At 41.4% G+C, this 23,102-nt stretch overlaps 1 protein-coding gene and 1 non-coding gene across 2 annotated transcripts; one reads left to right on the top strand and one right to left on the bottom strand.

Annotated features, from left to right (window-relative positions):
* Positions 1-2,389: 2,389 nt before the first annotated feature.
* On the bottom strand, positions 2,390-4,493 carry LOC115020404 (transmembrane protein 229B-like). The gene is made up of 2 exons (XM_029450399.1): positions 4,138-4,493; positions 2,390-2,949 (listed from the first exon to the last, which is right to left on the bottom strand). Exons 1-2 carry the CDS (start codon positions 4,187-4,189, stop codon positions 2,465-2,467), a joined length of 537 nt encoding a protein of 178 aa, XP_029306259.1. The 5' UTR covers positions 4,190-4,493; the 3' UTR covers positions 2,390-2,464.
* A 2,628-nt stretch (positions 4,494-7,121) lies between these two features.
* On the top strand, positions 7,122-7,213 carry trnai-uau (transfer RNA isoleucine (anticodon UAU)). The gene is given in 2 exon segments: positions 7,122-7,159; positions 7,178-7,213. It is a non-coding gene; the product is annotated as a tRNA-Ile (tRNA).
* Positions 7,214-23,102: the final 15,889 nt, after the last annotated feature.

The following is a 23,102-nucleotide window of genomic DNA, read 5'->3' as shown; positions in this document are numbered from 1 at the left end:
ATGATCGATTTTGTAATCGTATCATCTGATCTGAGGCCGCATGTTTTGGACACTCGGGTGAAGAGAGGGGCGGAGCTGTCGACTGATCACCATCTGGTGGTGAGTTGGATCAAGGGGTGGGGGAAGACTCTGGACAGACCTAGTAAACCCAAACGGGTAGTGCGGGTGAACTGGGAACGTCTGGAGGAAGCCCCTGTCCTGGGGATCTTTAACTCATACCTCCGGCGAGCTTTTCAGACATCCCTGTGGAGGTTGGGGGCATGTTCAAAACCTCTATTGCTGAAGCTGCGGTGATGAGCTGTGGTCTCAAGGTCTTAGGTGCCTCAAGGGGCGGTAACCCTCGAACACTGTGGTGCACCCCGATGGTCAGGGAAGCCGTCCGACTGAAGAAGGAGTCCTTCCGGGTTATGTTATCCGGGAGGACTCCGGAAACAGTTGCAGGGTATCAAAGGACTAGAAGGGCGGCAGCTTCTGCCGTGTCAGAGACAAAGCAGCGGGTGTGGGAGAAGTTTGGAGAAGCTATGGAGAAGGACTTTCGGTCGGCACCAAGGCGCTTCTGGAAAACCATCCAGCACCTCAGGAGGGGGAAGCGAGGAACCATCCAAGCTGTGTACAGCAAGGGTGGGACCCTGCCGTCTTCAACTGAGAAGGTTATCGGCCGGTGGAAGGAGCATTTTGAGGAACTCCTAAATCCGACTAACACGCCCTCTATGGTAGAGGCAGAGCTGGAAGCTGATGGGGGATCATCGTCAATTTCCCTGATGGAAGTCACTGAGGTAGTCAAACAACTCCACAGTGGCAAAGCCGCAGGGGTTGATGAGATCTGTCCAGAAATGTTGAAGGCTTTGGGTGTTGAGGGGCTGTCTTGGTTGACATGCCTCGTCAACATTGCGTGGAAGTCTGGGACAGTGCCTCGGGTTGGCAGACCGGGGTGGTGGTTCCCCTATTTAAAAAGGGGGACCAGAGAGTGTGTGACAACTACAGGGGTATCACACTTCTCAGCCTCCCTGGTAAAGTCTACTCCAAGGTACTGGAAAGGAGGGTTCGGCCGGTAGTCGAACCTCTGATTGAAGAGGAACAATGCGGATTCCGTCCTGGTCGTGGAACAACAGACCAACTCTTTACTCTTGCAAGGATCCTGGAGGGGGCCTCGGAGTACGCCCATCCGGTCTACATGTGTTTTGTGGATCTGGAGAAGGCGTATGACTGGGTCCCCTTTGCAGATGATGTGGTCCTTATGGCATCATCGGTCTGTGACCTTCAACAGTCACTGGATCGGTTCGCAGCCGAGTGTGCAGCGGTTGGGATGAGGATCAGCACCTCTAAATCTGAGGCCATGGCTCTCAGCAGGAAATCGGTGGATTGCCTACTCCGGGTAGGGAATGAGCCATTACCCCAAGTGAAGGAGTTCAAGTACCTCGGGGTCTTGTTCGCGAGTGAGGGGACGATGGAGCGAGAGATTGGCCGGAGAATCGGAGCAGTGGGGGTGGTATTACAGTCACTTTACCGCACCATTGTGACGAAAAGAGAGCTGAGCCAGAAGGCAAAGCTCTCAATATACCGGTCGATCTTCGTTCCTACCCTCACCTATGGTCATGAAGGCTGGGTCATGACCGAAAGAACGAGATCACGGGTACAAGCGGCTGAAATGGGTTTTCTCAGACGGGTGGCTGGCGTCTCCCTTAGAGATAGGGTGAGAAGCTCAGCCATCCGTGAGAGACTCAGAGTAGATCCGCTGCTCCTTTACGTTGAAAGGAGCCAGTTGAGGTGGTTCGGGCATCTAGTAAGGATGCTACCTGGGCGCCTCCCTAGGGAGGTGTTCCAGGCACGTCCAGCTGGGAGGAGACCCCGGGGAAGACCCAGGACTCGGTGGAGAGATTATATCTCCTCACTGGCCTGGGAACGCCTCAGGATCCCCCAGTCGGAGCTGGATGTGGCCCAGAGAAGTGAAGATTGGGGTTCCTTACTGGAGCTGCTGCCCCCGCGACCTGATCCCGGATAAGCTGTAGACGATCAATGCCTTTTGTCCAAGCTAGCTCTTTCGCCCTGTTTCTAGTCTTTGTGCTAAAGCTAAGCTAACTGTCTCCTGGCTGCTTAAGTTTTAACAAACAGATATGAAAGTGGTGTCCTCCTTCATATCTAACTCTTGGCAAGAAAGCAAATGAACTTATCGGCCAAAATGCCACACGGTTCCTTTAAAGCCGTTACATTAGGCTACCAAACCAGTTTTCCTAACTTACAATAGTTTAGTCTTATTTCAGTCTGTGAGGAAAAAATAAATAGAAAATAACTGAAAAAGTTGTCAGATTTATTGACACAGCTTAGTGAGATGTGAACATTGTGACATTTACACCAACTCTTAAACATCAACATTTCAAAAACAGTGTGGTGTTGTTCCTGAAGCAATGTCAATACGTGCTTTGTAGCTGCTTTTGGAAGCTCAGTATACCAGATTGGTATCAGTTCAGTTGTGCAGTCTTATCCTCAGGGTGTTCCTGATCACATGTTGCTCAGCTATAAATGCTGCCACAGTCCAGGGCAGTGCATATTCCAGAGTCACCAGTCCTCCCAGGTTGTACCTATAACCTGAGTAGTCCCAGGGACAGGCCCCCAGCAGCCTCAGCCCCACCCCCCAGCTGAACTCCCATAGGTAGATGAACATGGTGTAGGCCGCCAGACGCACAGGCAGTGGGAGATGCTGAGCCAGCAGCCGGGCTCTCAGGATCTCCATGAGGTAGATTGCGATGGCGTACATAGGCAACGACCACAGGCTGCTGTGACCGGCCAGCCTCCTGTCCTGGGTGCTGCACCAGTCCCACACAGCAGTGAAGGACACCTCGCAGAGGCAGCCATGCAGGGCGTACACATAGAGACGAGCTACAGTAGAGAGAGAACGACTCGGGACACTCCCATGTGGTGCTACTTGAGCTTCAGCTTCAACACCAGGCCCTATCACAAAGGAACTGTAATTACTGTACGTTTTTGGCCCTTTTAGAGATTTTCACAAGATATCCAAAATATGGCAATTTCTTTTACAAAAACAAACATGATAATACACTAGCTTTTAAGTAACGTAAGAAAATATTCTTTATGTTTTTTCTGAAAAAATAAAAGGTGTTTTTTTCTCTATAGTTAATGTTAATGTTAATTATAATGACCTGTAGAAAAACTGAGAGGTGGTTCCCTTTAGACAGAGCCAGGCTAGCTGTTTCCCTCTGTTTCCAGTCTTTATGCTAAGCTAAGTCTTCTCTCAGTCTTCTCATCTAACTCTTGGCAAGAAAAAGAGTGTATTCTCCCAATATGTACATTATTGAAAAGTTATACATGACAAAAGGATGCATGTTTCTCAACTGATCATAATTTGGATCAAATCAGCCCTATGTTACTGTTGTGTTTACATGACTGGTGTAATAACATAGATCTACATTAACATTAATGCAATAGATTCACTGTAGATGTTGCCTGTTGTAAGTTGTTTCTTCCACTTCTGTTTTTGACCATGAATACAAAACATGGTGATCAATATTGGTGCCATACGTACAATCCTGAAACGTTTTGTTCCTGTTTTAACCATGTAAAGCACTTTGTAACTTTGTTTTGAAAATTGCTTTATAAAATAAAGTTTTTTATAATTATTAGTATTTTTTTTTTTTACCATGATCTTCATTTTTTTTGCTTTAAAAAAATAAGGATACATTTAAATGTTATTACATTTTTACAGGTTATATAATTTCTTGGAAGAACTTTTTTTTCGAGAGAAATTTCTTCGCCACATTATAATACCTCCAGTGCCTTGTCACCTCTGCCACAGGACACACAGCATAGTGTATATGCTCTAATGTGGATTAACAGGCTAACAGCCCAGATTAGCAAATTAAAGGCTTGGGAAATCTTCAACAGGTTTTCACTCTCTACAACTTTCCATTTGGTGCTATTTACAAAAACCAAATCCACTTGGTGACCGTCCTTTCATTAAATGATTTCTCCTCAAAATAAAGTCAAGTCAACAATGGTCTCACAATATCTGAATCCCTGTTCTCAACCGAGAATAGGATGAAATGACAACAAATGCTATATTATGCCTCAAAGTGTGGCCTTCTACAATTACTAAACATAATAAACAGCAATAATTCTCACCTTGTTCTTTACAACTCTGTGTTCTCCTCGCATTTAGCTTTCTCGCCTCCATCCCTGGGTAGCATATGGGTCTCTACGCCTTTGTAATCCCTCTGCTTCACAGTGTCTGTGCGTCCGTGTCCGTGTCCGTGTCTGTGTGTGTGTGTGTGTGTGTGTGTGTGTGTGTGTGTGTGTGTGTGTGTGTGTGTGTGTGTATCTTGGGCTAAACATTAAGCGGATCCATGTTATCTGAGTGAGACAGTGATGCCTCTGTCATAGGCTGAGGTCGTGAACCAAGGGAGAGACCCAGGAAGCAAACCTGGGCCATCTGAGGAACAAATGTCTGTGTGCATGTATAAAGTATTGATCTCACTGTGGGAGACTGTGGCTGCGTGAATAGTTTCTTTGAAGCAGTAAGCGCACAAATGTGCCGGGTTATCAGTGGACCACAGTATCTGGGTGTGTCAGGGAAGCTGCCCTCGAATATACAACTATTGAACTGACTGTCATAAGTTCTATTGAATTTAAACTTGACACTGCTTCTACATTTTCTTAATTTTTTTCATTGAACTATTTCACAACAATAGTTTTAAAATGTTGGTTTCCATCCTACCAGCAGTTCACAAGTTCATAATCAAACTAAATATTATTTCCACCAGCTAAATATTTGTTTATAATATTTCAGATTTACCTTGGATTCTGTGTTTGTTTGTCTCGTGAAAGATTTTAAATTTACTGGCTTTCAAATCTCTTTTGATAATTTCAACAAATTCTAGACTAAACTGTCTCAAAGGGTAATGCAGAGATCGTAGATAAAACACATGCAATATTTGATAAAATTATTATTATTTTTTTATTATTATTATTATTATTATTATTATTATTATTATTATTATTATTATTATTATTATTATTATTATTATTATTATTATTATTATATACTATGTATTTCTTCTCATTGATTGTAGCCTCTCTGTAAATGGTGTCTGTTCATTTCGGTTGAACAGTTAAACATGCAGTAAAGAGATTTATGATTCCTCACTGTACAAAGATCTTTATTAGTCATCCATCTGCAATTATAAAAATGAGTAACTAGATGTTAGTCTAACGGCACTTTCAGCGTGACTAAAAGCTGCCAACACTCATATAAACACATACTATATAAATATGGATGCAGTAGAGTTTTGCACATGTACAGTGTACAATGTAACCATAAAGTGTCCCTGAGAGCAGATGTCCGTCCTGACGTGGTACCACTGTTGGGTCCTGTGTGTTTGTTTTGTGTGTACTCTAATAAAACAGTCCGATGAATGGCGGGCCTGTAGATCAGAGTCCAGTGATTCTAGCAAACACACCTATAGGGTTAGGAAGCGGGACTGCACTGCTATATGGGAGTCAATGACCATAAAGTTATTGAGCTGACAAAGGTCGGACTCTTCACACAGTGGTGAGCTGGGCTGACTCTGTGTGTGTTGCACTGCAACAAACTGAATTATCACCAAACAATTTGGTTAGGGGAAATAAGCCTTCTGTGTCGGAGAGCAAAGAGAGCCTTCCCTTGTTGCTTTTTTCAATTCACTGATCAATTATGTGGCGTCGGTCTGGTATAAATTGAACGAACCCAAGTTATATTGAAAAATAATTTATATGAACGAAGATAAGATGAGAGGGGATGAAATCTGATGAGATGTGATGACATGACATGACATGACATGGGATTGGATGACATTAGAGCGCTGCATGAGTCTTAAAACCCAGAAATGATTTAGCTTTTGTTTGCACTTCCGGTTCTCTCATCTCGAAGTCAATGTCAAATTAGCTATAGAGAACAACACTGTTTTTTGTTCCAGGCTGTAAACATGTTTGTTTCTGCTGTAAAGTTGGACATTTTTAACATGGAGGTTTATGGAGATTGACTCGCTTTTTGAGGCAGCCTCGAGTGACCATTTGAGGAACTGCAGTTCACGTTGGCTTCATTTCTCAGCTACCGAGGGTGCTGCTTGGTCAACGTGAGGTGGCCCTTATCTAATAAACATATATGAAAGAAAATATGACACTAATCCTCACAAATTGGGAAATTTGTGTGCAAATAAACTTGACCTTAATACTGTAGGTACAGTTGAATATGCAAATGTTTGAAATGCACCAAAGGGCAAGTAAAAAGAAAAGACAGATGGATGGATTGATGGACAGATAGACCTTAAGCACAAAAATGCATTAGAAATAGTCCTTAGTTTAACTTTCCCCTTGCAAATAACTACAACAAATACATCAGGCTACCTGCTACTTAGACATTTATATTTCACCATATTCTACACAAAACTGTCTCTCATTGAATATACAGTTTTAATGTACACATTACAGTTATATTGTTCATATTTGTTATAGTATTTTTAAAGTATATTTTTAGTATTTCATTGTGATTGTTATTCTTTTCTATATTTATGTTTTTGACTCCAGTGCCTGTATTTCTATTTACTCTTAATGGGTTTACTGTAGCCTATACACCAAACACTAGGCATTTCCTTGTAAGTGATTAAACTGTATCCTGATTCCAATTCAACATTCGACAGTGAACATTTTCAGCGAATGTCTGACGTATTTTTGAGATGAATTTTCTTTCTGCAGAAAGCATGCATGACATGTTTTATTTTGAAATTCCTGTATTCCGGTTTCCTCGTGCCCCGGGATCCCGGTGGCTACGATCATGACATCATTTACCCATCCTTTTCTTTCAAACCTAGCTCTACAATCGGGGGAGACGCCGGACATTAATAACTACTGTCATATAGTTTCGTTGAAATGTAGTTATATTATTGCACTGCTCGTATAATAACTGGCATTTATTTCTGCTCGGTAAACCTGCTGACATGTTTCGTGTGACAAATGAGCACTCATTTTCCTTTTATTCAATATGCCATTGTCTTTTTGTACCTTAAAATGATTGTGTTAAAATGTTTCCTTACTGCAGGTTTAAAAACCCTACTCCGTTGTGCATGCAGTGAGCTCCAGTGGCGCAATCGGTTAGCGCGCGGTACTTATATGTCAGTACACTGTAGCAATGCCGAGGTTGTGAGTTCGAGCCTCACCTGGAGCAGTCTTTTGATATAGTGAATGATTTACACGAATCTACTTCACTGTACTGTTTATTACAAATACCGGAAATCATGCTCACAAGGGAATAATCGTGTTGTTTCATTGTGACCAAATGAACCTTACACCACAATAAGTAGCCTACAGATGTAATGATTGAACTATGAAAAAGCATACAAAGGCATTCTCAAAAATATACTGCAAGACAATAGAAATTAAAGAAAGACATTTAAATCATATTGGGAGGCAATGGAATATATTATGTCATTATTTTCCCATTTAAAAGCCACACACACACACACACACATATATATATACTTTTAATAAAAAAAAACAAAAAAAACATTATACTTCATATATATTAATATTTTGTGACAATCCTGAGAACAAAAACATCAGTATCTATCCATCTCTGCAAAGATCCAGTCTTTGAAAGGGTGGCGAAAAGACATGTCATTTAGGTACTTATATACTATATATATATATACTTATATGCTCACTTCAAATCTACACAATTTACAAAAAGTTTAACATTGATTTAAAAGTGCATATCAAAGCCCACATCTGGCATGATGTGGGATTTTATATCCATTCACAAATGTCTTAAAGATCGACATCAAAACTCACAGAATGAAAATAATTTTGGAAGAAAATAATCAAGTCATAGATATGCAAATCAAGATATTTGTATCTTTGTCATTGCATGCTTTTTTCTGGCTTTAATTCATTCATTTAAAAATAATTACAGCATATTGTAAAATAATCTTATTTAACATGCTTTATATCTCATAGGAGGAATGCAAAAACAAATTCTCATGATACTGATTGTATCCTGAGTTTGAAAGATTAGTGTTGGCACTTTGCTGTACTACCACTGGGGTTCGTTGTTGCCCACTGTTTGGACGTGCTGGTCTTTGCTTCCTGACGTAGATGTGATTGCTTGAACATGACTGGCTGTCTCTGCTGTTTGAATAAAAACAGTTGGTTTGCTCTTCCCACTTCTGCACTCAATGTATTCTGTGTGTGTGTTCTCATCTCTTACACATGCCGTTACATTTTACACAAGCCGACTTTATTATCTAGTGGGAACTGCCGCAAGACACATATGGATGTCTGAAGGATATTTTTTCTGTGTGTAGATGAAAATGTGCCTTTGCCATGCTGCCCAATAAAATACTTAAGAGTATTAAGTTATATTATTATATTATTAAGAGTAGTGTAGGAGGAACGTTTTGGTGATTTGAATGGTATTATGTATGCATTAATGTAGAGATGGATAGATATGAATTAATTCAAACTTCAATTCAAACTACACACACACACACACACACACACACACACACACACACACACACACACACACACACACACACACACACACACACACACACACACACACACACACTTTGAGTTTCAACAGTCTTAACCCCAAGTGGATGAGTAAGATACATATCATTGACTGTCACAAGCTCAAGAGCAGGGCTAACGTAGAAAACATGGTCTGCTTGGAGAATTCAACTTGCTCCATAATGATCACTTGAGGCCAGTTGGAGATCACCGTTTTGCAAAAATAGTCGGCGTGCATGTGTGTGTGTGTGTGTATGTATAAGAATGTTGGATTGGGTGCAAAGAGTACTCCATTACCTTCTCAAGTAAGGAGTATAGTTTACTTGAGTGTGGGATCGGAAAAGATCACACTCAAGAAGACAAAACTCTCTCATCTGATCTAACAAACACACTTTGTTTTTACTGTCCCTATCATCGTCGTACCGGACTTGTTGCAGGAGTTATTTCATTCTGCAAATGTTGTCTTTTCTCCCACTCCTCCCATAGCTGATTCCTCTCTTCTCAGAAGATGTACTGTATGTGTGTGCAACGTTAGAATACATGTGAAAATGCAATAAAATGGTGAGTAAAGTATTAACTTCAATCAGTTATCATTACAAGATAGCAGCCATTACAGTAACTTTTAGCATTAGATGTGATTATATTATAGGAATTGTGATGCACAAAAAATTGCAAGAGAGTGCTAAAGGTAAATAGTAAGTCATTTTAAATTAAACACTCATCATAGTGTAGCCTATGCAAAAGTGTTAGCCTTGAGCCTATTGTGATAGAAATGTAGGGGCCTACTGTCTTTCAACATAGTGTAGTTTCAACAGGGAGCCTATGTTTCTCACAGCATAGCCTATGCTGTGAGAAACATAGGTAGCTTATGTAGTCTTCTGTCTGTCAATGTAGTAGCTACAGGCTAAGACAGCATGGAGTTTACTGGCTCTCAACATAGCACATGATAAAGTTTTAGCATGGAGCCTTCTCTATCTCAATACATATAGTGTGTGCTAAAGTGTTAGCATGGTGTCTGTCAATATAGCACTTTACTGTCTGTGAATGTGATGTGTGCAAAAGTGTTTGCACAGAGTTTACTATCTTAATGTAGCATAGTAAAGTGTTAGCATGGAGTCTTCTGTCTGGCAATATAATACATATAAAGACATTAGCATGGAGTTAATTGTATCTTAACATAAATTGTTAGCATGGTGTCTGTTCTCTCTCATAGCATATTTAGCATAATGTAGCATAAGCGAAAGTGTTAGCATAGAAACCTAACCTACTGTCTCTCAACAGTGTGTGCTAAAGTGAATGCATTGAGTCTATTGTAACACAACCATGATTGCAACACAGCACATAATAAAGTGTTAGCATGGAGCCTTTGATTCTGCATTTAGTGTATGCAATATCTTCTGGCAACTACTGCAGCTACATGAATGTGCTTATGTCTACAATATTTTCCCTTCACTTAACAAGCCAAACCTACCAAAACCGGTTTCCTTCATGTGGCAAGAATGTTTTCAAATCACATTTTGTCTCAAATCCAAACTATGTGCAGAATGATTAGATCAGAGGTTAGTAATGGTTATCAACCAGTAGCCTACATTCCACTTGGGACAAATTTTGTTTCTCTGTGAAATATGTGGGTCATCATGTCTTTATCTGTATAATAGCTTTGGTTTGTTTGAATATACAGCCTGCTGACCCATTTTATTCTAATGGAGAGGAGTAATTGGGCTGCGTATGAGTGATAGTGCAATTAAAAGAGAACAATTGTGATGGGACAATGGGAAAGGAAGAGTGTGAGATGATGAGAAATAACAACACAAGCTATGTGTGTGACCAAGGGGAGACCTTAGAATAAACAGAACCCAGAGGGAATGTAACTGCAAGTCTGTAGGAGTTCTTATATCCCTGCCCTGATCTGGCCCGCAGCTTTAATCACCTCCTCTCATTAAAGAGCCATGTTCATGTTCATGCACACACACATACACACACTTGCATGTTCACACACTACTTGAAAGACTGTAAATCAATGTAGTCTTTTGCAATAGAAATGTCACAATTACCATCAATGTTCTTATTTGATAAATGATAAATTCACTTGTTATGAATGCAAACCACCAGTGCCTTTAATTAATCCTTTATTTACCTATTAAGACAACTAGCTTTAGGTGAATTGCTTCCCACAAGAACACTTTGTGTCAAAAGGTTTGTGGCAGGATATAGTACATGTATTGAAATTCCCTCAAATTGAGCAAAAACACAGATATTGTATTGACTGTTAAGCTACAATGCAGTATTGCCCCCGACCTGCTACTAACCACACAGCTATGTGTCACAAGCTATAATTCACATCTGCCTTTGGTTAGCACTCACTATCTAGCTGTCTGACAGCTCCCAGGCCCAGCTGTTATGTATTGTGGCCCGTAGGCACAGCTTATTACGTGTGAAGGTATAATTATTATCATTATTGGGTTTTTTCCCTTCCACTGCTCGCTGAAGCCTGGAGCAACTTTACTGATGAAGCGCCTGTCAAGTTGCCAAAAGGAAGTGATGTCATTTTGCCTGGAAGCACACCAACAAACTTTGAGGTCAAAGGTGTGTCTTGTCAGAAGTTTAGATGTGTGTGTGTGTGTGTGTGTGTGTGTGTGTGTGTGTGTGTGTGTGTGTGTGTGTTGGACATTACGGCCAGGGAGGGTGAATGAGTTTTGAGAAAGACGTGAGATAATGTTTTGTTCCTAGTAAGCCAATTATGTGACTGTTCTTCATGTGAAGTAATCATTTTGGGAGTCATCTGGAGAAGAATTCACATTAACATTGATTTAATCTTCGCTTTCTAACCCTTGGACGCCTCCCACACATCATCATCATTTTGGATGCATGTTGTCAGGATAGCATTGTGTGTGTGCGTGGGGTGCAGGGGGGGGGGGGGGGGGGGGTGTATTGTGTTCACACATACGGTTGAATGTGGAAAACGATCCATTGCAAAGGGCACCTGCTTCGATTGTTATGAGCTGAGTAAATGGTCGTTATCAGTTGTCATTGTACCATAGATTTGAGGTGACCCTACCTCCTAATTGGCTCGGCAGGCCGTTATCATCTATTCGTGAGCTAGATCACTGCAGGAAGGTTCAAAATGATTAGGCGGTGATGTCTAGTGGCAGGAGTTATTATGATGGTAGCAAAAGAGGAAGCAAGGTGATGTAATATAAAGAGCGACAAAGTTCTAAGTGCATGGCAGTAGTAGATGGTAACCCTCGTTTTGCAAAACTCTTGCAAGATGGTTAAGGTTAGACATTGACCTCAAATGGTCAAATTGGTTTTTGCAAGAGTTTTGGACAAGTTTTGCAAATCAATGGTTACTGTCTAGACACGACCTTAAGTTCGAGTAGGGAAGACATTGAAGCGGAGGGATGGATCAAACAACTACAGGATTTTCACCCAGGAGACCGCTGTTCGTGTCTTGTGTAAAGCCACGTTTATTAATTTTATTTTACATACATAAGTTAATTTACGTAACGTACTTTACTTTCGAAACGTACATAGGGTACTTAACTTACGTAGGAAGTTGCGTAACAATCATATTTATTTAAATCATGATATTGTCCTAAACCTAACCAAGTATTAGGGTTGCAATTCACAACGTTAATACATGTTTAAAACTGACCGTTTGACAACCTGCGGGTAGGTTCAGTTTAAAGCATTATAATGGTTGTGATAACAACTGATAGCTACCATTTAATGGATTGATAACATTCAAATGGGTGGAAATTTGGGACCTGGCATGGCATCCAAGGTAAAAGACGCTCAGCAGCACTACAACTCAGTCAACTTCGTATGTTCCAGTTTTACAGAGAGAAGGCTTTAAGGGTGAGTCCCACATGCTTGATTTATCAAATACACGTCTGGTTTACTTCCTCATCTCTGATAACGAGCAGCACACAGCTTTTCTTTGGGAACCATCCGGGGCTAGCTCCCACGCAGTGGATGACATGGGGCTAGATCTACCTCTTCCCAGATGACTACTGTGTTTTAAACAAGATGATTCACTTTATTCTTCATAGTTGAAGAGTAAAGGTTAGAGAAACATTAGTAAGTGAGTGTTCGGAGCAAAAACTGCACGGTCTTTATTGGTGTGTGAGAAGAAAAATACAATCCAAGAATTACATTTTAAACTATATAGTGATGATTTTTAAGGCTTATCAGATGTCAAACGTGGTTTATGATACTATGAGACAGTATTTTCTTTAATAATCACAGCGACATAGAATTTATTGTGAGGTATGTAGTACAGATTGTCCTGTGCAGATGCTGCCAGATTATGTTTCTTTGCACTGTGGCAAAAGTTCAGGCAGGTTCAACTGTTTTGTGACCGCTCTGTTTGGATTCTAACTGCCAACACAGTTGTCTCATTGAAATCAATGAGATGGCTGTGTATTGTGGCACAGTGCTAAAAACGGCCGTACTAGCCCAAGTCAACAACTACTTTACTTAGGAAGGCTTTTATCTGTGGCTCGAGAAGAGAGGTCCCCAGGTATGTGTGTGCTTACTTGTAATATGTTAAAGAAGGATATAATAAGATCCATCTGACAATACATGCTGAAATACTAAATACGTTTAAAGGTTAAATAAAGGTCAACAGTATTTTCCATTTTGGTTTGCTTTGCTAAGTTTCACAGACACTAAAAAGAAATGAAAGGTTGCTGGTTACTGTAATGTGTGCTGTGCGTTCTCTCTCAGGATTAATGAAAAGTGAGTAGAGCAGCAAGTGGAAGCTAGGAACTTTCCAAGTTTTACGTGCACTGAACACTGCTGAGGCCGAGGAGCCAGATGCACTAAAGAAGTGGAGTGTCTACAAATGTGTGTGTGTGTGTGTGTGTGTGTGTGTGTGTGTGTGTGTGTGTGTGTGTGTGTGTATGTGTGTGTGTGTGTGTCGAGGACAAGGGTGTGTAAGACCAGTTGGCTGTCTTCCCTGCTGCACCTCCTTAACCTAATTAAACATCTCTCCAACAGCCTGGCTCCTTTGCCTACTCCAATCACACACACATACGTACACTCACACACACATGCACAGTCTTCCTGGAAATTACAGTGGATTAAAGGGATTTGCAGCACTTCACTCTTCATTTACGAACTCTTGGATACGCAACATGTTGTATGAATCAGTGTTTGTGTGAGTGTATAGGTGCACATGAATATACTAATTCCCTTGTCTTATATCCAGGAAACTTGTACTTAAAACTTTACAACAAACTATTGCAGTCTCATAACTTCCAGGAAAGTTGGACTCAAAACTTCTTGAGTTGTGCAACTTCCTATATCTTCCTAGGTTCAAGCCTTATTGATACTCATGCAAGGCACCATGAGGCGGGCTAAGTGTATGCACAAAGGCGTTTATGCTCAACGAATTGTTGGTTGCTGTATTTTCCGAAACGCTAGAGTGTTACGGGCAAAACGCCATAGACCAAACATGCAACTCTTCAATGCAGAGGAAGAATCTGATATCAAATATTCATGGATTTACTTTATCGACTTCATACAATCCCTTTAAGGTAAAGTATCAAACCAACATTTCACTTCTCAATTGAAGTTATTTGCTTGTATCAGTAAGCTATTAGTGGCAGTCATTTCTGAAAGCCATGCTGCAGACGCCTCATTCGTGCTACGTAAAACAACGTCACTTTCCCGCACACCCTCACGCCTGGGACACTGTGGCGAGCATAAACCAGGCTTGAGGCTTTCATTTCTTAAAGGAAAAAAACAGCATTAGGAGTATCATCATCCCAGCCAGAGATTTAGTTTGTATCCCAGCCTCCACCGGTCTCCCCTGGCCTGGGATCCTGGCCTGGCGGGGCCTGGTGAACGACCACATCCTCTACAAGGCGCCTGCCCATCCAGATAGATGTCACAAATAATGGGGGGAGCGCTGGGAGTGTTTGATTTATGTGTGCGCAGAGCCCTCTGGAAGAGGAAGAGTGTGTGACCTGATGTAGGGCCAGGATCCCTAAAAGGGTCCTTCCTGAGAGTCTGAGCCAAGCTGCATTCTTGGCTGGACTAACCTGGACTCATCACAGAAAGAGAGAGGAGACTTTTCATATATTGTTAGCACCATCAATGTGTATTTGTTTAGCTTTCACAGTGGTTTCTCTGACTGTCTTTTCCCATGAACAGTTTGCATGTGCAGATAAACACATGTCTCTAGATTTGAAAATTAAAATTCTTTAAAACATCTGCTTCTGCTACAACATACACCGACATAAACACACACACATGCGTTTCCCTCTGGTCACCATGACCTGTGTTTTTGCTTTTTTTGTTGCTACGAACACCATAATCTTAATTTTGGCCAGAGCCAGGTGTGTTTCATCAATCCTCTAAATACTTAATATGGACTCAATGATTTATAATGCATCCATTGTGTCCGTTTTGCTCGTTCCGTAACAATCACAGTACAAGTCAGATACGGATGGTACAACAGAACGATGACCTTTGAAAGATGAAGAGGGCTGTCTGATCTTACGCCAGTGCGATTGTGTACTCGACCAGCTCGACCAGTTTAACGTCACCGCGGCCGGAAAAGGAGGGAAGGACGCCTGATTAGTTTGTTTGTGTGATTAGTTTGTGTGTGAGAGAATGTGTGCATGCATATTTACTTGTGTTTGAGTGTTTGTTAAGGCAAAGACCCTTGAGCATATTTCAGCCTGTGTTTTTATGAATAAATGCATCTGTTCTTCATCTGGTCTTTATATGTATTTGTGTAATATAAATCATAGCATACCTTTCTTTTTAATGAAGTTTCTCAATTTGCAAGTGGAGCCAGGATTATTGAACAATCTAGGGCAGTGAAGTCATAGAGACGGGATATTTGACGTTTTAAGAGGGTCATTGTTGCAATTTGCTCAAACCCTGTGTGTAACTGAATGCATGCTCAATACAAAAATACAGTTAATGTCCCATATTTCTCCCATCCCCTCTCTGTATTATGTGTTCTGTACATGCCTGTATCAGCTTCTCATGTAGGCAGACAAGGCACAACCAAGTGTGTGTGTTTGTGTGCGTGCATTAGTCCCGGGTGTTGTGTGGATCTGTCGGCGCCCAGCCTATCGCACCCCGTAGGCACATGAAGGGCGGTATGGTGGCTGGGGGCTGGGAGCTGCTGACATGACCGCCCAGTTCAAAGAGATGGAGCAGGAGATGCAGGCAGAGAGTGAACAGAGCTGCCTTTATATCCACCTTGGCTGAGCCTGGGAAAACTCTGCAGCTCCCCCGTGTTTGCCTGTGGTTACAGCCAGGGAGGCAAGTGGACTTACAGGTGCTGTATAGTGCTGCTCAGGCTGCGTGATACACCGGAGTCTGTGATCTGTTGAGAAAAGCTCAACGATATCCCATGTATTTCAACAAGAGCTGAGGGCTGATGGATGGCACGGAGTGTGCTATGTGAAAATATCACTAGCAGGTCTATCAAGAAATTTGAAAAACACCCTTTATCCAACAAATTAAACGTGCATATGCCATTTTTTTAAACATGAAAAAAACCTACTAAAAGCTGGAGCCGATAAATACCTGTGACTACTGCAGTCATTTGTCCCGGGAATGATTGCCCATTGTAACCTTTCCCACTAAAGACAAAAGCCAGTAGTGGATTTTTGTCAAGTGGGAAAGGGGCTTAAGTGATCTTTCCATCCTTTAGAGTCAGTTCTGATGCTGAGGTTGAAAAATAAAGTATTCTGTCTCCACCTCGCAACCTTTTATAGCAAAGATAATTTCATTCAAAACCAATTGCATGCCCCGTCCCTTCCCCACATCGCCCTCATACGTATTCAGCATCCTCTCAACTTGCCATTGATACCAACATTCCATCATAGCTTCCGTTCACATACAAAAATATATTTTGCTGTAGAAGTAACTTCCACCGGGACTTGACTGAACTTGAGTGCAAAGACTTACTTGTGATTTTCAAAACAATGACTGGGTCCCACCTCTATTTATAACCTGCAGTCCATGCACTCACACCTGGCTGTAGATACTGTTATACTTGTTGCCGTGCCCCAAAGCTGCAGTACAACTATCCTCGCTCCAGCCACACACAAATTACCCTGCAGGATCTTTATTTTTCCTATAAGTTTGAATTCTAACGTATTTTCATGACACCTTTCTTAGGGGTGACTATGATAACACTTGTTGCTGGAGCAGGCTTACGTCTACATTGGCAGGGCCAAGCAGGTGTCACTCAGCAGACCCTTGCTGTTTTATTAATAGTGTTTTACGTTTCGCCGCAGATGGCTATGAATGTGACTATTCAGCGGAGGGTTGTAGAGTAAAGTGAAGGAAGCTGCGTGTGTGTTTTGTAAGGACTCGCTAGGCTGGCATTCTGCAGCAGTGTCTGATTTGAGCAATCAAGGGTTGTCAGTTGTTTGTGTGTGTGTGTGTGTGTGTGTGTGTGTGTGTGTGTGTGTGTGTGTGTGTGTGTGCGTGTGTGTGTGTGTGTGTGTGTGTGTGTGTGTGTGTGTGTGGAGTACAGGGCTGACATCACTCCTTCCAGTGCTGAGGGGGTTGTTATTGTTGCCATTCTCGGTTTAGAGGAGCTGGAGCTACAACAAACATTTCTATGGAACTTCACATCGCAGGAGCTCTGTCATTTCCTACTTTAGACTCTCTACTCTCTAGACACACACACACACACACACACACACACACACACACACACACACACACACACACACACACACACACACACACACACACACACACACACACACACACACACACCACCAGATAATTCAGTTTAATTACAGAGCATGGTGCTGACACTGTTGCATTATCACTCCTGGTGAAACCGCCAATTATGGCTCAACATTAGCTTCAATTCTGCCAATATTAATAAGGTGAAGCTGGGCTGGGGGGGGGGGGGGGGGGGTTACAGCACAGTTTGTGTGCTTGAGTGTGTGTGTCTGTGTGTGTGCATGGGTACAGAACAAGTTGGCACTTGCTTGCACATGTTTCTTCACCGGGGCTTAAACACATTAGGCTGCATGCAAAGAACATGCATTCAGGGGAAATTTATGAAGCCTGACAGCACAGTGCGGGTGAAGCAGTCATTATCACTGAATGGAGTTTAAAGGTGCAATCTGGAATTTATTTGACCGTCCACACAAGTTTTTTTTTTTGTGTGAAATAGCCGATGGGAAATAAGCCTCCTTTAAAACTTTATTAAGCCACAGTAACTCAATACAAATGTTTGACATATGAACAAACCTTTGATGCACTTCATCACTGTTATTGTGGCTTTAAAATTAAATGCATTTAAAAGTGATAAAGACGCTTGAGTCTAAAAAATACATTGTAACCAAAAGTAGTGTGACAATGATTCAATGGGGAAACCATAGGCTTATTTGAGATTGACCTGTTTAACAACACATTCAAGCAATCTGCAGGGGACGTTATGAGAACTATAATGACTTTTAGAGGATCTTTCATTTGGAATAATACAGAGAGACAATTGCTTTTCATTATATCAATCATCAAAGATTATATCAATAGTAGAGTCTGTCTTTCTCGTAAAGGATTCAAAGCAAGACACCCTAGGCAAAAACCGGCAAAGAACGTTTGGTATACTTTGTCTTTTTTCAGTCGAGTGGAAAGAAAACATCCAAAATAGACATTTATTTGTTTATCTAACATTTTATTCCTAAAAACATTTTTTATGGCGGTTTATGGCCTTCAAATTCAGATTCAGATTCAGAATACTTTATTTAACCTTAATTAGATTTTGTCACAATTGCTTCATTTCAGATTAAAATACAATAAAATAAAAATATTTATATAAACATAGAGAAGTAAAAGTAAAATATAAAACAACAATAAATCTTTAAAATTGTTAAAATATGTAACAATATATACAGCAGTGTAATAATGTTAATAATGATATTAATGCTGAACACAAGATTATTGCTTGAAATGTACAGTGTAAAACAGTAATGAGTATTGCACTGTTAAAAATGTGATATACGTATACGTTTCAATAGATAATGCCTCATCTGCATATTTAAACATAACATTTCTGAAGCTTTAAATACAAAAATAATACCCTATTCACCTGTAGTGTCTCTCAAGGAACACAGACTAACTATCTAGCTTGAAACGCTGAAGCCATTTCACATCAAAAAAACATTTGCTGTTAAGTAATTTAGTATACAAATGCACTCATAGGTCAGTTATTAGCTACATTACCTGAAGGGTAGTAGTAGTGTCGCTACTGCACAACACTGATCACCAGTAACTACAGATGAACCAGGACTTAAATCTTGGGGATTCATTTTGATACTAAAAAACTCTGTCACATTTGACTTGTGTAGTGAAGCTGTACAATAAGTGGTTACACAAAGTCAAAGTTTTTGCTGATGCTTGTGTGTTCAAACCATTTTCTGTCATTTCTGGCTGTGTGGTATTGGTTTTATCAAATGGAATGAAAACATTTCCTCTTCCTTTCCATTTCAGTTTGCAATGAAAACATGGACTTCACCCCCCTTCCTTTTGTCCGTCTGGTGGTCTGTCTGTCAGTCTCATCTGTGTGTGTGTATATACTCAGTGCCCAGGGTGGAGATTAGGTCTGGTATTAATGGGATGTCCCTTGCTGCATGTCTCCCTCTGCTCCCCTCACATTCCACTGTCCCAAACATACACACTCACATACACGGCCTTATGTGACCCCTCTCCACCCTGCTCTACTTGAACATACACATGTACACACAATCACACGCACATTCCCCTTTGGCAATGCCTCCCTCCCTCGCTCTCCCGGGCCTTTGGACATCAGAGCAGACCTTTAGCAAGCATCCAGACCTGTTAAACCAACAGACGGCCAGGTCTATTGTCCCACAGCTTGATCTGGAGTGTGTGTGTTGGTTTGGCCCGGGCGGTAGGTTAGGATAAGGTTTGGACAGCATTGGATCCCCTCTAATCCCAGAAAAGCAAAAGTAAAGCCGAGTCCAGGACCTCCGGCGCTTTCAGTGATACACCCTCCTTCACCTGGAAACACACACACACACACACGCACACACACACACACGCACACACGCGCACACACACACACACACACGCACGCACGCACACACACACACACACACACACACACACACACACACACACACACACACACACACACACACACACACACACACACACACAATGTTATGATTGGCATGGTTGAACCCAATAATGTCTTCCGTTACCTAAAAGGCACAGTCACACCAGAAAGATTTGGATTTTGAAGCTTTGTGACTCGGGATGTGTGCCAGTATTTTCCAATTTTTTTTGCACCTAATGTCAAAGAACATCAAGTCTCTCCTGTAGTGGAATTAACATATTATTATGCCTATTGTTATCGTGCTGACCCACTGGCAGATGCATGTATAAAACAGCATGCTTTTCAAAATGTACACATTCACTGGGCAAAATAAGAAAACAAACAAGTAAAATATGCCATAATTATTTTTATGTAACTTATCGTTATATCGGAGGAAATTATGCTGATAATATATTTTAAAGCCTTTATCTGCAATACCTATGATGTGCCAACCTCATAGTTGATCCCTATTGTGATGTAGGGCTTGCAAGCTAACCTCTGACACACTAGCCAGCCTGCTAGTTCTGTTCAGTCACAAGAGCTTCTTTCAATTTTCTCATAATTGTGCCATTTACACTCCTCTGGCATTTTGTTTTCAAGATTGTACATAATTTCCTCCAATACAGTTGTACAGGGCCCATAAAGCTGTTGGAGCTGGCGAGCTAGTTAAGTGTCAATAAGTTAGCTTGTCAGTCACTAAGAGATGTTACTCAGTATATTATAAGACAGTATTACCCCAACATTTGGCTAAGCATTCTCAGAGGAACAGAGCAAAATATAATTCATACTAGAGTCATTTCCACTATATGTTATTCCGTCTATAATCATCATACCTTTCATCTCTCGCACATTCAATTCTGAACACCTTTCAGGCTTCCTGTTGCCATACATAATACATGGTGCGCATTCAAATGCCTGTACATTCAAAACAAGCTTTTATATCCCCCCCAGCCTCTTCCTAACCTCCAGCTCCTGAACACTCCTCTGTGACTGTCAGAGGAAAGAGTTAAGCCGAGGGGTGTAAGTGTAATGCACACTGCCCCTGCGAATTGACTTTAAACGGGGGAAAGAAAGTCAGAACACGGCAAACGGTTTGATTTATGGGAGCAGAACCACATTTGATATTCATTTCCGCAGCTGTGGCCAGCTAAAAAAACAGCCCGCAAATAGACCCACACTGACAATGGTGCAGTGTAGCCCTCCAATGTGTATGCGTGTGTGCAAGTGTGTGTCTCAGAGCCTGTGTGAGTCAGTCCTATTTTAGAATTGTTTTGGGGCTCTTTCAGTCAAATTCGGCGCAGATGTTTCTGATTCGCCAAACACATATAATAAGTAATTATTGAAAACACCTTTCGGTTGCCCAGGGTTGTGTGGTGCTTCATTTTGTGCAATCGAAGCTGTGGTTTTTCAGAGAGGCGCAGGATCCAAGAGTTTATTGAAAGCCAGCAAAACAGCCCTGCGGTCAGAGTTTCCTGAGAGAAGAAGAGAGAAAAGTGAGTTTAAAGAAATATTCCCCATCCCGCCTCAGTGAAAAGAAAGAAAGAGAGAGGAGAGGAAGGGTCTGGATATGGAGCGGCAAATAGAGAAAGATCAGCAGCAATCATCCAGCCAGTCAGGTGGAAAGAGATGAGGAGATTTGGTGGTTAGAGATCGAGGGAGGAAGAGATTGCTTATTGTTAGGATGATTAACTAACTGAGACTCCAACCAAGACTTTAACTGGGCATGTAAACTGAAATATTTGCATCTGATAAAACATAAGGAGCAAGAATCTTTAAATTTTACATCAAGATTATAAATCTACAACTGTGAGCAAACACGTGTTAACAAAACTCCCCGTTGAGGGGACAACCAATATGATATGAAGAGTATGGAAAGTAAACTGAAACATTCATGAAATGTCAAAACCAGACTGAGATGTGAATCACATTTGAAATTCAAAACATACGGAAAGTATAATAACCCTGTGTGCTTGTCTCATAAAAGCATGTGTCACTTAAGGCCTGGTCACAAGGGTGAAATCCATCCTTTGGCGTCACGTTTAACTTTGATAAGCATTAACCAATAACAAGCTGTATTCACAGAGTCGACGTTGACGGACATCTTAGTTTTATTAGCCGTGTAAAAGGATCCACAATATAGGAATGGTGTGAAGACAGTCACAAGACAAAGGTTGATGGTACAAATATGTGTTTTGAATAAACTGTGTAAACTTATCGTCCCGTTAGCGACAATAAATTCATCTCTCTGCTCTCTCTTTCTCCATGGGTCAAGATTTGCAAACCCGCACCTGCAAAGCTCAGCACTGGGACTGACCCATTACCCGCAATTATCTCCCAGTCAAATCCGGACCTGACACGACCTGTTATAATTCCCATGACCCGACCCGTGAATAAACTCACAGTATACACAGTGACTCACTTTAAAGTTATTTTTTGTTTGTTGCTGTGATAGATTCTTGAATCACAAATCCAGCTGAGGAAATGTCTCCTTCCCTGCCGGTGTCTGGGATGTTGAGCTGAACACATTCTATGCAATCAGGCTGGCTTTTACAATAAATAAAAGTATCTAGCTGATTATGCTTGAAAATATTTGTTGATTTATGTGTCAAAAATAATGTCAACCATCTTCATTTCACTTCACTGATTTCTTCAGAAAAAAAACACAGACTTTGTTCTCGTCTGCTACCCGTCCATATTTACCTATGCCCGTACCCTTGAATTTACATAAATTTATTTTTTACCTGTTACACAACTTCTTTTGCGGGATACCTGTGCAAGACTCTGCTCTGTGTATTATGTGCGTTTCTCCAGTAGAGCTGCATTTACTTGTCACTACGGAAAGTCTCTGTGACTTTAGAACTAGTTTGCACAAGTTTACATGTCTACAAATTGGTGTCTGCGATTCTGTGTGGGTGTCTGAGTTCTTGTTCTGTATGTGGGTGTTTGTGTTCTACGTGTGTGCATGTCATTTAGAGAGAGAGGGATTGAAGAGAGAGAGAGAGAGAGAGAGAGAGAGAGAGATTGGAGACAGGATGGGGGATGACAGGCTGGATCTGATTACGGGTTGGAATGGCTGGGAGGGTTTTGCGGTGCAGCGCTTTCTCAATAGTACATTCCTGTGTGCAAGCCGGGGCAGGATCCACAGCTACAGGCCGGCCTCTGCCAGAGGGATTGAGCAAAAAGGACGTCGTCAGAACAAGCAGCAGGTCAGGACTCACAGTTAGTAGGCCCTTGCTAGATAGCAGGATAGAAGACGAGTTATTCACACATCCTGTGCCAGCATCCATGAAACTGGCACACGGTTTAACGGGCCTCCTGTGTTATATGAGCTCAGCAGATATTTTCTGCAGCTTGGAGGTCTAAGGTTGGAACGGGGGTTTATTGTTTCTGGACTCTAGGTGAATGTTGAATTCACATGCCCTCTAAAACTGTC

The sequence above is a fragment of the Cottoperca gobio genome, chromosome 15 (genome assembly GCF_900634415.1).
Source record: "Cottoperca gobio chromosome 15, fCotGob3.1, whole genome shotgun sequence".
NCBI lineage: Eukaryota > Metazoa > Chordata > Actinopteri > Perciformes > Bovichtidae > Cottoperca > Cottoperca gobio.
This window is presented reverse-complemented; position numbering and strand designations above follow the sequence as displayed.

Coding starts and splice junctions, on each gene's coding strand:
- LOC115020404 (XM_029450399.1), bottom strand. CDS start 4,189: ATGGAGGCGAGAAAGCTAAATGCGAGGAGAACACAGAGTTGTAAAGAA. Junction 2,950..4,137: donor ACAGAGTTGTAAAGAACAAG/GTGAGAATTATT, acceptor CCTTTGTGATAG/GGCCTGGTGTTGAAGCTGAA.